The following is a 16,255-nucleotide window of genomic DNA, read 5'->3' on the forward strand; positions in this document are numbered from 1 at the left end:
CATACAATTACTTTCCTCTTACAAATCCTATTACAGAAGGTTTGTAGTGAGGCCTGTACCAACTGATTAAATAAATCTTAGATTCAAAGGCAAAATGGCCGGTGAGTGTGTGTCCTTCGTTAGGGTAAAATGGAAAATCTATTCATAATAATACCTTGTGTGGTGTTGGTTTAACATTCTATAGAAAACATGGCTTTCAGCATTTATTGAAGACATTTGTGTTCACCAATAAAACTTCTCTTAAACCAGGTGCTTCTGCTTGACATACTGGGATCATGTTATATTGAATTTATGACCTTCTGGTAATTTCATGGCAAAAGACTGGTAACCTAAATAAAGAATTGACCTCATATCAGAATAGCGAACAGAGAATCAACAACTAAAGAACTGTCTCCTACAATGGATTACATACCCTTTCTAAATAGTGAAGTAACAAGGACAAGCATAGAAAGCCTGTGAAAGGTAAAGAGATCCAATTTTTAACTACTGCTGCAACTGTCTTCAAGAAAGATATTGTTTAATATGATATGTACGCTACACACGCTTAGTCAACAGACTGGTTTGCAGAGTTCCAAGTATGATACATTAGTTATGTTTTGCTAAGACTAAAGAACATTGAATATTCTATTGCAATCAGAGCAGAATTGCTGTAAAACTTCAAGTGAGATCTATTATTGTTGTTATATTTATATCCTGCCTTTTCCCCATACTGGAACTAAGAAGGGTCTGTTAAAATAAGGTCAGGAGAAATATATTCTGGTCAGATAGCAATCAATAGAATTAAAATTAGAACGTCTCACCAAATTGCTCTTTGCATTTCATTATGACTTCCTGAGATTTTTATATTTTTATCAGAGGAATAATTTCACAGTATGTTAGCCAAATAGCTCATATTTTTAAATCACTCCTAATTGGATGACAAATCATAAGTTCTGATTGGCATTGGTGTGCTTCATTTTTTCAGTCTACTTGTTGAAGTTGCACATACACAGCCCTGGTCAGATAATTGGTGATTGTGCCAAGATAAGTTGGGTTTTGGGGAAGGTATGGTTTGTACTGAAATTGTTTATGTTGCAGGGTAACTCCTTGTATAAGCTTGCCTCTTGCTGAAACAACATTGTTTTGCTCCCATAAGTGTGAAAGTAACTGTGCCCTGATTATAGGTAAAACTTTGGTACTGGACACCCTTAATGCTCTCCTTTGAAAGGGAAGTCTACCTTTACTCTTCATTAGGGTATTTGCTTTGAATGGGTAAGATGTGAAATGCAGTGATAATTGTTCTATGCGAGATCTTCAAAAATAATAAGAATCTTTAAGTTTTCAAATGCAGAGGTTTCCTAAAGTTGTGCCTGTTCCTCTATGCCTTTATGTCTTGAATGGGAGGAAAAGAAATTGTGTTCAGATAATGTGAATCTCCTGGCCCTTGTCTTCTCAAACAATAGGGACTGAACCAAAGGTCTGCCAGAACAGATGGAGCTGGCATGAGTGTAATCTCCCAATAATTATGAATGCATGAGTATACTCCTGTCTCGGGTGGTCTGCAACAAATGAAGAATATAAGCACCACCTATCACTGCCAGAAAGAACCCTTTTCTTATGTTTGTTTTCCTCTTCCCTCACGATTCATTTCAATTAGATTGTGAGCCTGCAGACAGGGGTTGCTTAATCTTTTAGCCTTTGTTCATTGGTTAGAAAATGGTAGTCATGTTAGGAACATGCTACTTCACATTTCTAGAGCCACTGAGTTCCATGAGGCAGTGCTCATTGTCTTTGGGTTTTTTTGAACCAGTGTTATGAATCAATAGCTAACGTTGAGTTTGAATGTGTGAAAACAATTGCCCCTCTGCTCAGCTGCAAAGCTCACTAGGTGGTCTAGGGCAAGTCCCTATATCTTCCTCACCTGCCTCACAGAGTTGTGAGGGTAAACTTTCTGTACTCCTTGAGGGAAAACTGGGATTTAAATTAAAAATACAAATGCCTTTCTCATTTCTTGCAATGTGTCTGTTTCCTTAACAGCATTTTTACTGGCATGCTTACATGGCAAAATTGTTTTCATAGCCATACTGTTTTCTCTGTAGAAATAATACTGATGGTTTTCCTTTTTTAGAAAATATTTCCATAATTGCACTACCAGTGTATACCATCAACTCACCATCTAAGAGTTTGCCAAAAACATTTGCACCAATAAATGTGAATGTTGAACCCCAAATGGTAAGTATTGTTTTTCTTTCACAGCATTGCACTGTAGAAACTCATGCCAGATTTCCTTTCCAACTGACAGCGTACCAGTACTCTTTATTATGAATAATGTTTGGTTTAATTTAAAAAGAAAAACTAGTTGTAAGCATTAGTTGCTAGTAAAAGTTTAGGATTCTGAATAGAGAACATCATAATTGATGCTTAATGAAACATTGATTTCTAGGCATGCCATGTTGAAACACTATTTTGAAAGCACTGGTATGATTGCTATTAATAAATGCAGTTCTGCTGATGTTCTGGAATGATACTGAGCTTGTTGTGCAGTCGCACTTAGTGGTTAAACTGAGAAACAGTTACACAATATTTCCTGCTACTCCCTTGCAATAGTTTCCTTGCTTAGTGTAAACAAATGTCCATTGTATGCTTGATTCTTGGCAAAAATCTGGCTTTTAACAAATAAAGTTAATTGGTTTAGTTCTACTTGTAGAAACAAGAGCAAAAAAAAATTCACATGACTTTTTTTATTCCACTGAACACTTCTTTCTGTATAGCACAAAATATTGATCCATGTCTCCCCTGCAATTTCCAGTCTATTACTAGATTATTTTATCTTTTGGTAGTAGAACCAGCATGTCACTAGCAGAATTTTTAGCACCTGTCTCTATAAAACTGCATTGCGTAGTAGAACATGGTAATATTTGAAGTTTGTTATGCAATAATACGTTAAATGCATTTTATGCTGTCACTTCCACTCTGACTCTTGTTGGGCAACTTAAAGGCTACTTTTCTGCAGTTTGATTGTCATACTCCTTAGTTCATAGTCCTTTGTCATCTAACCTAAATCACGTTAATGACTAAATATGCTACTATGCTTAAGCATTTATTTTAAAGAAAAAATGTGGTGATCATGCATGCTGTCCATAATTCTTAAAGATCTGATCGGGCATCAAATCAAGATTTACTTTTGTTATCCAAGAATGTACAGCAACTCCCTCAATCAGTGAATCATCCTAGCAGATGGAATTGGCAATTTTTTAGACCAGACATTCTTAGCAAATAAAGCCCATAAAAGTGCAAGTTGGTAGCTTTTACAACGGTTGTGGTGTGACATGGAGAAAAGATATAAGCTAATATGTACTATGGTTGGCTGTTCAGGTGTGTGCATCTTTGACTGAGGCTCAAAACAGTTTCATGGATTTGGTTAAGAACTTCACTTAATCCAGATCCTGTCTTTGTAGTGAACTGCAAGAGTTGTCCTGCTGCAACTGGCAGCTAATTTGGAGTTTATAGCTCCTGAATGTGCAGTACGGTGCAGAAAATAATTATATCCTGCTTTTTTAATACTTGTCACCTTAGCCCTGAGTTTACAGTGATATTTAGCTTACCAAAACAAATAAAGGCATTCCTGAATGGTAAATTGCAGGAGAAAAAGTTGAAATTATTTTTTAATTTATATACAGATCAATGCCAAAATAGGCTTCTAAGTTGTTTACATGTATAAAAACCAATCACACAGCATTAAAATAAAAACATCCGCAATTAAAATACATAATAAAATAATCCCATTAAAACAGAAGGCTTGGGTCAAAATATCAAGGAAATGCCTCTGTAAGCAGTTTCAAAATATACAGGATGCCAATACAGATGGGGCATCTTGGTGTTTAGCAAGGTGTGTGTTCTGTAACACTAACGCCACCATTGTAAAAGACCACCACCTCAAGCCAATGATCATTAGGCCATGTCAAAACTAAATAGGTTCAGTTTGTTAATTGTTGTTCCCTTACTGGGCAACGGAGGGGAAATAGGTCTTTCATGTTACATATTCAAAGTTTCTAGTTCTGCTGAAAGATACATCTTGTTTTCAGCATATAATTTTATACTAGTGACCTTGAATGCCAGTTTTAAAACCTAAAATGTTAACGCGATAATAGGAAACTTTGAAGGTAGCTGCAGCTATCTTGTCTTTGAACAATACATATTCACCTAAAATTTAGTGGCATTAAACTATGAACTCTGGTACAGTATCAAAAGACTGCTATTTCTGGAGAGGAGGGAGAAGGTCTCATCCCTTCAGATATGCTGGGCCTCTGAAGCACCTTGCATTAGTCAGCTTCATTGGAAGACCCTGTGTTCTAGTCTTATGTGATAAGGAGAAAAACTTACCCATCCACTTTCTGCACACCATGCATAATCTTACACATCTCCAATATGTCACCCCTCACTTACCATTTTTTTAACTAAAAAGGCCCAGACATTATAACAGTTCTTGATAGGGGTCTAGCTTCAGCCCTTGGTCATCTTAGTTGCCCATTTCTAGTTCTACACGGTTGAGGCATGTCACCCAGAACTGTACACAGTATTTCAAGTGGTATGACAGCATAGATTAATATGAAAGCATATGACATTGATAGACTTATTTTCAGTCATTTTCCTACTGATCTCTAACATTGAATTTGCCTTTTCACAGATGCCACACACTGGGCTGCCACATTAACTGATCTATCTACCACTAACACAACATGAGATATTCAGTGCCATGTAAGGGATAGCCCCCACACCACTGCTGGATTTCCATCTTCACAACTGTTTTTTGTTTGCTTGGGAAACTGAAAGCCAAGACTACATTTTTTGTTGATGAGATACTCCCCCCCCCCCCACTAGCTAGGTCTGCCCTATCTGATGCGTCAATGTAGGACTGTAGGTTAGTTTCTATCTACTTTCCTAACTTGGAATTAGTCTAAGACTCAGACTTCCATCCTCTGCTTCTGTTACCCTCTCCCCATTTTGTAAGCATAAAAACTCAAGATGCCCTTGTTGGGCTGTTTTGGTATATATTTTGCATCTGGGGAATCCTATTAGTATGAAAAAGCTGCTGCTTTATTGATGACTGTTCTGTTCAAGGAAACTGGTGCAGGGAGAGGGAAGAGACCTGCAACATAATGTGTACATCTTTGTGACTTCTCTGCCTCTTTTTTATCTCAGTCATTCACCAATAGTTGTGGAGTCGTCGTCCTCTTCTCCATAGTGCAGTCATTTTTTAGGCCTGCAGCAAAATGTGTTGTAAGGGGTGTTTCTACCCTCTTTGGGCACCAATAGTATATTTCATTGAGTTACAGAGGACTTGTATACTTCTCATGTGCCAGTTTCTCTCTTATTTTCATTTAAAATTATCATAGCCCAGCATGGGAGAAAGAGAGCTTGTAAGTGGCATGCTCCCAATCTTCTGAGCGCAGTTAAAAGATTGGAGGTGTTACATCTGCGCTGGTTTTATAGTAAGCTGGCATTGCCTGGCTCAAAATGTTCAAAATGGTTTTGTCTACTTTTGTTCTGGTTTTTGGGTGAGCCCTTTCAAGCAATGAACCCTATTGTCTGCATTTTTAAATTTTTTACAGTAGATGGCAGTAGAGTAGAGTTAAAAGATACCGCAACTAGAAACTAACCACTATTCTTGTATTCAAATAAAATACAAAATGTAGCATTCTTACGTCTATAGTCTATTGCTTCACACAGACTGTAGTGATGGTATAGTTAGTACTGTAATACCAAATATTTAATATTTCAATCAATAATATTTAGTCTTGAAATGGGAAAGCTTTGTGTGCTGTTTGCAGGCATGAACACTAGAATTTTTTGTTAAAATATTATTAGCACTTCTGAGCCATGTTTTAAAGGGGCATGATTTGTGACAACAGCTGTATAGTATACCAATGCAAGGGTGTGTTAATATGTTCATTTCTGAACTATTCATAGATGTGTGTCTGCAAGACCAGGGTGTGTACATTTGCAACTCTGCACGGTATTGTAGAGCTGCAGAAGTGGCTTCATAGTTGAAGCATGTTGTGTTTCAGCTTGAAAAGTTTAGCCATCTTAAAATCAAAAGGATGTACTCCCTATTAGAATGACATTTGGCATGGGGGATCTGCCAAACTAACAAAACTTAAGTGTAATCTGATGAAGGCTTGAGTTTTGCTGCTTAAAAAAATTGCTTTGAGTTTTGATTACAACATTAGACCAGAATATATTTACTACTTTCATGGCATGGAAGTTAAGGTGGGCACCATATAAGTTTCAAACTGTTTTGTGCATTAGTGAATTTGTTAAGCCTTAACTGTCTCAAACTGAAGCGCTTTTAGATCCTAGAATTCCAGTTTGTACATGCCTATGTCAAGGTTAATAACTAAGTGGATGATACTCAGATGAGACCTAATGGCATATCGCTGAACATAGTTTATTTTTCATCTTTCAAGATTGCTGCTGAACTCTGGCCCCACAAAAACTTTTATGCAGCCAGGCCCATAAATATGCTTCATTTGGTTACTTGTAGTTTAGCATAAGTTTATATGCATGCCTAATTCTGTTACATTTGGGGTTTTATATTCTTTGTTTTTCTCAGTTGAAAATATGTTGCCATACAGAATGATCTAATCTCCTTATCTTAAACCATCAGTATACATATTTCCCCCCCATAAATGCTGTGAACGCCACTCATGTGAAAGAACTCTACATTCTGAAATTTGGCTTGTTTAGACAATACTTTGCCTCCAGGAGGCAACCATTGTTTGAACAGGCTCACAAAGAAAAATCAGGTTATTACACAATTTTGTGTTTTCATCGTTAAGGAAAATTGCAAGGAAGTGAATTGTTATCTTCCTGTCTTACCTAACCCTGCTTAGCTATTTCAGGCCAGGTGTGGAGGACCTGAACTCTGTACAGATTTTGAATTGAACATGTGTTGGGGTTAGGGCCTGATGGTAGGATTCTGCTCCACCACCTCCACATTCGATCTTGCTAAATTATTCCTTCTACTCAAGTAAAGCACTCTTCTACTAACAATTTTTTAAAATATATTTTTAATTCACTGTAAAGTGAATAAGAACTGCATTCTTAATATTTTTAATATTCTTAATATTTTCTTGGCAACATTTATTGTAACATTTACTCTTGGGAAGTAGAAAGATATTGTTACAACCCATATTATGGTTAAGAAGAATTCAGTTTCCTAAGTCAATAGGACAGAGCATCTTCTACTATCATGGATTTGTGTGTGTTTTGATTGGCAGTTCAACAAAGAGAAGGTGGCTGCTCAATAGGACAGCATCTGGCTGACATCATGCTGACCTTGTTGCAAAAGTTTCTTAAGGGTGTAGCCAACACTGAAAACTCATGCTGTGTTTATAGACCATTTGATATGGAATAGAGATGCATGGAAAATGTAGACTTCCTGTTTAAACTATGAAATAAGTCAGCAGTGCAGTGCAGTGCAGCAGCTAACGGGACTAATGCAATTCTAGGTTGCATCAACAGACATATAGCATCCAGGTCATTGGAAGTAATGGTACCACTCTGTATTCTTGAAATGTCAGTTTAAGAAGGATAATGACAAACTGGAACATGTCCAGAGGAGAGTGACAAGAGTGAAAGAGCTGGAGACCATGTCCTGTGAGGAAACACTGAAAGGCGATACAATGACCATATTTGAATGACTCACACATGCATGATATTGTAATTTGTTTTACAGAGGGCAGTACCCAAATCAATTGTATCAAAAGGATTTAGGCTAAAAATTAGGAGTATCCTCTTGCTGGTATGTTCTGTTTGACAGTGGAATAGATTGCCTTGGAGAGGCTTTATTCCTGCAACATGATTTTTTAGATCTCTTCCAACTCTGATTCTAAATATTAAATCCCAGCATCATTAATCTCTTAGCACAGTCCCAAGTCTGAAAATTGTACACTTCCACACTTTCATTGTGTATTTTTGAGGATATATACTGATACAGTGGTACCTCAGGTTAAGAACTTAATTCGTTCTGGAGGTCCGTTCTTAACATGAAACTGTTCTTAACCTGAGGTACCACTTTAGCTAATGGGGCCTTCCGCTGCCGCCGTGGCACCTTAGCACGACTTCTGTTCTCATCCTGAAGCAAAGTTCTTAACCTGAGGTACTATTTCTGGGTTAGCGGAGTCTGTAACCTAAAGCACCTGTAACCAGAGGTACCACTGTATTCTGGTTTAAGCTCCATATAAGATGTATTTTACTGTTTCTGTGTTCAGGTTTGCTTTGCAGAGTTTAATTTGTTCTTTCTTTAATTTCTATAGATTATAAGCACACCACAAAGACTGACCAATTCGGGAAGTGTTCTCATTGGGTGTCCCTACACCACAGCATCAGCCATGGTCACACAGATGCATATAACTGAAGCCACTGGCTGGGTTCCAGGGTAAATAATCCGTTCTTGCATGTTCATTCTGAGTTCCATGTTTTCTTCATAAGTTAGGAATTCTACTTAATGCACCTTTTGACTTTTGTATGCAAACATGTAGCCGCTTGACTTTGGTCAAGCTTCATTAAGTTACATAATTTATATATGGGATGATAGAAATAATGGAGACTATTTGCGCAATTAAAACAAGTCCTTACTCCTTCCTTAAATTTCTGTTGTATGTATAGCATCACACTTGCATATTAGAGAAGTATGCCAATCTGGAAGTAGGGCTAAGAAAAGGCTATTCTTTTAAAATCTAGTTTGCCAGTGTAAGTTCCATTGGTAAGCAACAAAATGGGCTGCTGTTGCATAGAGCTTTGCTCTTCATCAAGAAGTTAAGAGGTATTTTGGGCCTTACTATGCAGCTACAGTGGTGCCTCTCAAGACGAAATTAATCCGTTCCGCGAGCCTCTTCGTCTTGCAGTTTTTTCGTCTTGCGAAGCACGGCTATTAGCTTAGCGGCTATTAACGGCTTAGCGGCTTTAAGAAAAAGGAAACAAACTCGCAAGAACTCGCAAGACGTTTCGTCTTGTGAAGCAAGCCCATAGGGAAATTCGTCTTGCGGAACGACTCAAAAAACGGAAAACTCTTTTGTCTTGCGCGTTTTTCGTCTTGCGAGGCATTCATCTTGCGAGGTACCACTGTATTTTGAACGGTTTTGAAGCTGTGCTATTTAAAACATTTTAAATATTCATTGTTCATTAGAATGGCAAAGATTTTGATTTCATGCTGATAATATATATAAAGAAATTGGAAGGGGTGAACACTTTGAATTTAGCAGCTGGGCTTGGTTTATTGTGAATTTTGCTGAGTTGCTTTATCTATTTTCACTCTTTTTAGAAGCTTGTAAGATCTATATGGTGCTAGAGATAGTCTTAATTTTTGGTAACTAGAGATATGGTTGCTGTAACATCATCTGCTTTTGTTTGCCTAAGTTATACAAGATCTCTTTAACTTGCAGGTATGGAATACAGGAATATATATATATATATTTAAAAAACCCTCTATCCTTTAGTGCACTCATTATCTTTCACCTTCACTTCTCCCAGCTAGCTAAGAAGCAGAGTAAACAACTTCAGAAAGCTATCCACTACAACCCAAAGGTCTCACTCCTGGTCAGTCACTGCCACTTCAGACCCTATGAGCATATATGTGAAATTGATATTCTTTTTGCCCCTACATGCATCACTTTTCACTTGCATACATTGAATTGCATTTGGCATTTTATTGCCCATTCAACTCAGTTTCGAGAGATCCTTCACATCTCCTTTTGTTAATGCCACCCGGAACAATTTCATATCATGAGCAAACTTGACTGCCTCACTGCGTACCCCTAACTAAATGATTTATGAACAAGTTAAAAAGGACAGGTCCCAATATTGATCCTTGAGGGACCCCACGTTCTACATCTCTTCATTGTGAGAACTGTCCATTTATTCCTGCTTTGTTTCCTGTTTCTTAACCAGAGGACTTCTCTTATTCCATGACTGGTGTGATCTTGCATCAAAAGCTTTTTAAAAGTCAAAATACCACCTTTCATCCGAGGATCACAATATATATTTTTCTTTTTCTTTTTACGAATCCCCTCATTATCAAATGTGGCCATGTTGGATTTTCTTAGCCATTGTCCATTTACATATATATATTGATCAGGATAGCTTCAACAATATTTACATCTATACTATCTTCACCCACAATGATTTGGTAGAGAAGCCTTCCTCTTTTGTGATTTCTAGCTTATCAGATTGTATGTCCTCTTCCACAGACAAACACCACTTCCCCCAGTGTGACCTTTCCTTCCTCCTTATAGTGATTGTATCCAAATGTTTCTGCGAAATAATAATAATAATAATAATAATAATAATAATAATAATATATTTTTACCCCATCCATCTCTGGGCGGCTCCCAACAGAATATTAAAAACACGATAAAACATCAAACAGTAAAATAGTAATCATGAGAAGGCCCATTTCTTTGTGCCACACAGTTGAGTTCTCTCGCTTATGGCACAGCTAGCGGGGCCTCTTTTAAACGTCTTAGTAATCAGATAGGTCTATATATAAGAGGAAAGGTTCTCTCAGGTAAATGGTTCCCAAGTTGCTTAAGGCTCTATACGTTAATGACAGGTGCTTTAACCTGGCTTGGTAGCAAACTAGAGGCAGTGCAACCCCATCCAGAACAGGCAAACTACCTAACACCCATTTACCCACAGCGCCTTCCAGTCAAAGATGTGGGATGGTTTCTGATAGAGCCAGTCTCCTGCTGCTGCTGCTCTACATATGAACTTCTTCTTTTGGGCTGGTTGTGGAGGATAAGCAAGCAGAGTGCATGTGTCTGCTTGTTTGAATAACTCCCTTGCTCTAGGGGCAGGACAAGGAAAGCATGTTGGGAGGAGAAGCACTGCCAAGACCCACCTTAGCTATATAGGCCCTGCAAAGATGAAAACAGGAAAAGCAGCAGGAGAAACAGCTGCTAATCTGGTGCAGTCTGCCCAGGTCTTGAGCAGGCAACCAGCAGAGGAAAATGGTGTCATCTTCACCACTCAGGCTTTTCCTGGTTCTCGGTTTTGTTTGAGGATCAACCACTTTCACAGTTCATTGTATGGACTGAGGACCTGGTTGTTTCATCTCATTTTTTAAGAAATTGAGGAACTACTACATATAATCGGAATGCAACAAACACAATAAGAAACACAAACTTTTATACAAGCATATAACAATGTGAATGAAACCACATATCCTCTTAAAAATCTGCTTTAAGAGAGAACTAGGGCAGAGTGTGTTATGACCAGTTTGAGAACTGATGTGGCCAGTTTGTTCCTGTCCAGGTCCCTACAAGAGTTCTGCAAAAGTCAGAAAAGGGCAAGAGCTGTTCTAGAGCTACTCCAGGCACCAGCACCACAAAAGGCAGCAGAAATAATTCTCCAGCTGTTTTATCATCCAGTTCTTCTACCAGGATTCCTTTCTTAAGAACTCTTGGGACTATCAAAATTTCTCTTCCATTGGCCTTCTTCCCTACGGAGAAGTTATTGCCCATTTTTCCTAATAAGATGCTCATTTAGTATGTCCAGGAAGGCCTGCTGATCAGCCCCCATTCCCCAGCAAGGTTTCAGGTTCCTCAGCTAGAGCTCAGGAAGATGATCAGGGAATGAAGTTGAACAGAAACAACATTTCTCATCCCAGCAAAACTCTTACAACTGAATGTCACCCATTGGTTTTATTTCTATAAATTCATCTAAATAAAATTAACTGTTTAACCAAGGAATCACTTAGTGGTGTACACTGAATAATTTGAAACAATCAATGTACAAATAAATTCCAATTTATTTAAGTTTAGTCAAGTTGCATTCCCCTAGGGGCAATTACAACTATTACAAATTATGCTCAAATTATGCTCAATATATTTGACTAGCTTTAAAAATGAATAAAGCAAGTACTTAAAATATTTAAAATAGGTGTAACTTGTGCTATGAAACATTAGTACAGCCTAAAATCCATATTTTGATATGTGCTGTTTTTTAATGTTTACAGGGATAGAAAACGAACTCAAGACTTTATGGAATCAGATTTTTCGGAAAGGTTTGTATCACTGCTGCATCCTGAATATGCTGGCTGACCTTTGAACTTGTTAGCAAGATTTCATTTTTAATTGTTGGTGTCTTTCCATCTCCCTGAAATAGTTCAGTTTACTATAATAGACCAAATAATATTGTCCTTTGTTGTACTTTTACACCTATTCTAACAGATTGTCTGGCTCGAACTAATAACTATCCGGTTGTTTATATAACTTGCAAAATATTTGGAAATGCAGTTTTGTAGAGGTGATAAGATCTATCATTGACTTTTGGTGAGAAAAATCTAGTTAAATCGCCATGGGCTTTTCTGCAGGCACAATTCTGGTAAACGTACTTCAGTGCTTTATCACTCACTATTGGACTACACTTGTAAGACTTTATAGCAATTGAATTTTACTACTTGTATATAGGAAGTGAAAGTGAAGTTAGTGACGGTAAAAAAATATATGTTAGAGTCATAGTAGAGCATATGCTTTTCATGTCAAAAGGTCCCAGGATCAGTTCCCACCATCTCTACTAGCAAGTCTACTAAGCCTCTGCCTGAGCCTATGTGACTATATGGAAACTTCAGGTGCAGGGGCAGTATTGCACTGAATACTGGCTGCTGGGGGCGCTGTACAGTAGTGATAGGCTACTGACCTCATGCTCTGCCTGTTGCCTTCACAGTCTAACTAGTTACTAACAGGAGCAAAGTTCTGAACTATATGTACTTTTGATCTGACCCCACAAGGTTTTCTTTGCCGCCGCAAGTAAAAAATGGCAAATACACCATTTGATTCTATTATATGTGAGTTGTAAGCAAGTATACCATTGTAGAATTTCCAAAAAACATAGAATCGTATCCCCAGAAGAAAAACATGACCTTGAAATGCATTGGAGCAAATTATTTGATTTGCTGCTGGTTTTTTGGTTTGAAAATGATTACATTTCAGAGTAGGTACTTCTGCACTTCCAAAATTCTAGTAAACTAGCTAGATGGTTTAATGTACTGTATAATCTTTGCAAAGAACACATTCATAACGTAAGCACAAAGCAGTATCTTGCAAGAAAGAGAATGAAATTAAAATTGCATGGCTGATTCTAGCATTATAAATTATTTATCATATTCTCCCAAATAAACATTTCCCCCAGATACTGCACCTTCCAGCAAACAGATAGTGCTTAGCATGAAAAATCTGTGATTGGTCTTTGTTGTCAAACTTAAGATTTGAATTTTTCTTCATCACAGTAAAAGAAGCAGAAAAGGAGATAAAAATGGAAAGGGTTTGAGACATTTTTCAATGAAAGTATGTGAAAAGGTCCAGCATAAAGGAACAACATCTTATAATGAAGTTGCAGATGAGCTGGTATCGGATTTTACAAACTCTAATGGCCACTTAGCTACAGATTCAGTAAGTAGAAAGTAACATTCATACACATCTAATATTTTGCAACCCACTTGTTCCTCTATAATCAAATTAAAATATTATGTGTAAACTATTAAGGGCTTGAGGAGACCAGTGCTCTTTCCACCCCACCCTCAATTTTCTTCCCTACCCTACTTTTGCTGAAACACTTACCAATCTATGCCTCAGCTATTTTCAGTCATAGATAAATTTGTACAGTCTGTCCGGCTTCAGTTTCCTTTAGAGCTGCCTGTCTGTCTCTCTCTGATTCAATTGCTGTCAACATTCTGTAAGCCCTGGGACCTCACATGTGCTTGTTAGCCCATTTTCAGCTTTTGAATCCCTCCTCTCTCTCCCCTACACCTTGCCCCATGAATTTACAAACTTGTATACTTTTGCAGTTCTTGTGACTCTTTGAAGTAGATGGGAACCATTCCCTTATTTTGGAGCAATCCTATTTTAGCTTTAGACTAGCTGCTGTTGTGAAATCTTACCATTAGGAAATTGTGATTGTGAAATCTCATGGTCCAAGGGTGAGTAGAGGAGCACTCCTCTCGCCGCCCATGATTGCCCTGCCAGGTTCAAGGAGCAGAGTGGCTGCAGCTCTGCAACACCTGTGAGCGGGGGAGACATGATTATATGGGGAGTGATGATGCAGGTGGCAGTGAGGTGGCGGGAGATGTAGCCACCTTTTAGAAGCTTCTGCTGAGCCCAAATTAGAAAAGTATGAGCAGATATAGAAAGGGGAAGAATGCAGCAGTCACAGAGCTTGGACGTATTTAAACTACTTTAATATTCATCATCAGTTGACGTGTTAGCTTTCTCAATTTTTCATGGTTTAGTCTAGCAACCTATAGATTAAAACATATGTTTTATTGCCCTTTCAGTCTGTTCAAATGTTGCCTTATGTTTTTAATAAAAAAGACATGCTTATAACGTGGCATTTTCAAAGATTCTGTACTCTAATAATTCTGTAATCAAACTTGCAAATGTTGTTCTTACAGCTAATTAGGTAATAAATTGGACCTCTCTTGGCCCCTGTTCAGCTTTGGATATAATCAAGGAAACTTTTTGCATGATATTTTTCCTATTTTGTATACTTTTTTCAATTATGTAGTTACTTCTGAGCATGTAAATACTTAAAGAGACAATATTCACATTAATTTATATATGCCTTTTCCACATTCCTGTGGGAGAATATGAGATATGTATGTGATTGGGAAGGAGAACCACCACTGGTTTGATATTGTATATATCTTGGTTTTCTACAAGCTTGGCCCGTAAATATTAGTTATAGTGTTCACATTAATGTCCTGCCTGCAGTGAAACCTTTATATGCATTTTAAAATGATTTAATACTGTTTTTCATACCTGTAGTGAGCTGATGATATATTTAACAGTATTGCATTTTAAACAGGTTTATGATCAGAAGAATATTAGGCGGAGAGTTTATGATGCCCTCAATGTATTGATGGCGATGAACATTATTTCAAAGGAGAAAAAAGAAATCAAATGGATAGGTCTTCCTACAAACTCGGCTCAAGAATGTCAAAACCTTGAGGTGAGTGAGGGGTGTAAAATTTATATTGGCAAACATTGTATTTTCTGTGTATAAAATGGAGACGCGTGAATTCTACTTTAAGTAGAGTTATTCTATATAAATTATGAGTATGAGTGCTATCTGTGTGGGCCCCACACCAACCAAAAAATATAGAAGTTTATTCATCTTTACATACTGTTTTTATAGATGTATAATAAAATCTTAGTCTTAAGAAATATACTGTAAACTGCCCTGGAATATTTGTTTTAGGGCAGCTTTAAAAGGAAACTAAACAATAAACAGTAACTTCAAAATATAATAGTTTTTATACCTAAGTCCCAATCAGAATTGCAGTGTTCTGCCTAGCTGCCCCATGTTAAAGTATTGTCTCATTTTTAACTTAAACTTTGCTGACTTCCCTACTTGATTGATGCAGCACGAAAGGTTCTGATGGCATCTGTAGTGCATCTGATGATTTTGCAATATATGTCCTATATGCTGCGATTCAGCTTCCCTAAAACAGTCATGAAGCAGTTTCACCTTGGCCCAGAGGAAAAGACACGTCTGTGTATTTATCTACTGTTTTGTATCTTTCTTTTCATATTCGTATTTAAGATAGAGAAACAACGGCGTATAGAACGTATAAAACAGAAGAGAGCTCAGCTGCAAGAACTTATACTTCAGGTATATTTTTCAAATGTATGATATCACTTAAATCCATTGGGGGGGGGGATGTTCAGCTAACTCACAGTAGGCTTGTTGAAATTAGTGGACCTAACTTAGTAATGTTCATTAAATTCAGTCAGTCTGCTCTGAGTAAAACTTTGTTGAATGCACTGCATGTTGTTTACTAGTGTTAAGTGGTTTGGGGTGTGTGTGTGTGTGTGTGTGTGTGTGTGTGTGTGTGTGTATATATATATATATATATATTTGCTTTCGTAGATTTTCACGGGTACAGGAATGCAGGTTTTGGTGTCCTCGGGTATCTTCCCGTGTAAAAGTTGGGGTGTCTAGGCGACGTTTCGACGAGGTCTCACTCGTCATCTTCAGGCTGGTGCTTTCGGCTTCTTGTTACTGGAACAGAGCAGGATCTCAGTGTTTGAGTTCCTATAAATACTGTTGAGGAGGTGTGGCCTCCTATGTTCTGGGCAGAGAGGAAGTTCCCAGGCTAGTGTGCCTTTTCTTCTTTTGTTCCTTAATTGCTTGAGGGATATCTTGAGTGATTTCTTGAGTGATATCCTGAGTACCACTTAGGTGGGTCATTAGGTGTGGATTAGTTGCTAAAGCCTTT

The 16,255-nt window shown here is 37.6% G+C and overlaps 1 protein-coding gene across 10 annotated transcripts in view; it reads left to right on the plus strand.

Moving 5' to 3' along the window:
* Window positions 1-16,255, plus strand: part of TFDP2 (transcription factor Dp-2) — a 37,821-nt gene that overhangs the window by 8,624 nt on the left and 12,942 nt on the right. For 4 of the 10 annotated variants that reach the window (XM_028731190.2, XM_028731189.2, XM_028731192.2 and 1 more), the window contains 7 exons: window positions 250-462; window positions 2,108-2,211; window positions 8,298-8,419; window positions 11,996-12,043; window positions 13,268-13,430; window positions 14,842-14,985; window positions 15,580-15,648. In XM_028731190.2, coding sequence (XP_028587023.2) covers window positions 2,209-2,211; window positions 8,298-8,419; window positions 11,996-12,043; window positions 13,268-13,430; window positions 14,842-14,985; window positions 15,580-15,648 — 549 coding nt within the window. In that variant the 5' untranslated portion in view covers window positions 250-462; window positions 2,108-2,208. Of the gene's footprint in view, window positions 1-249; window positions 463-2,107; window positions 2,212-4,666; window positions 4,738-8,297; window positions 8,420-11,995; window positions 12,044-13,267; window positions 13,431-14,841; window positions 14,986-15,579; window positions 15,649-16,255 lie in introns of all 10 variants that reach the window. The other 6 variants (XM_028731185.2, XM_028731191.2, XM_028731188.2 and 3 more) reach the window with 3 other exon arrangements.

This window comes from Podarcis muralis, chromosome 6, assembly GCF_964188315.1.
Source record: "Podarcis muralis chromosome 6, rPodMur119.hap1.1, whole genome shotgun sequence".
NCBI lineage: Eukaryota > Metazoa > Chordata > Lepidosauria > Squamata > Lacertidae > Podarcis > Podarcis muralis.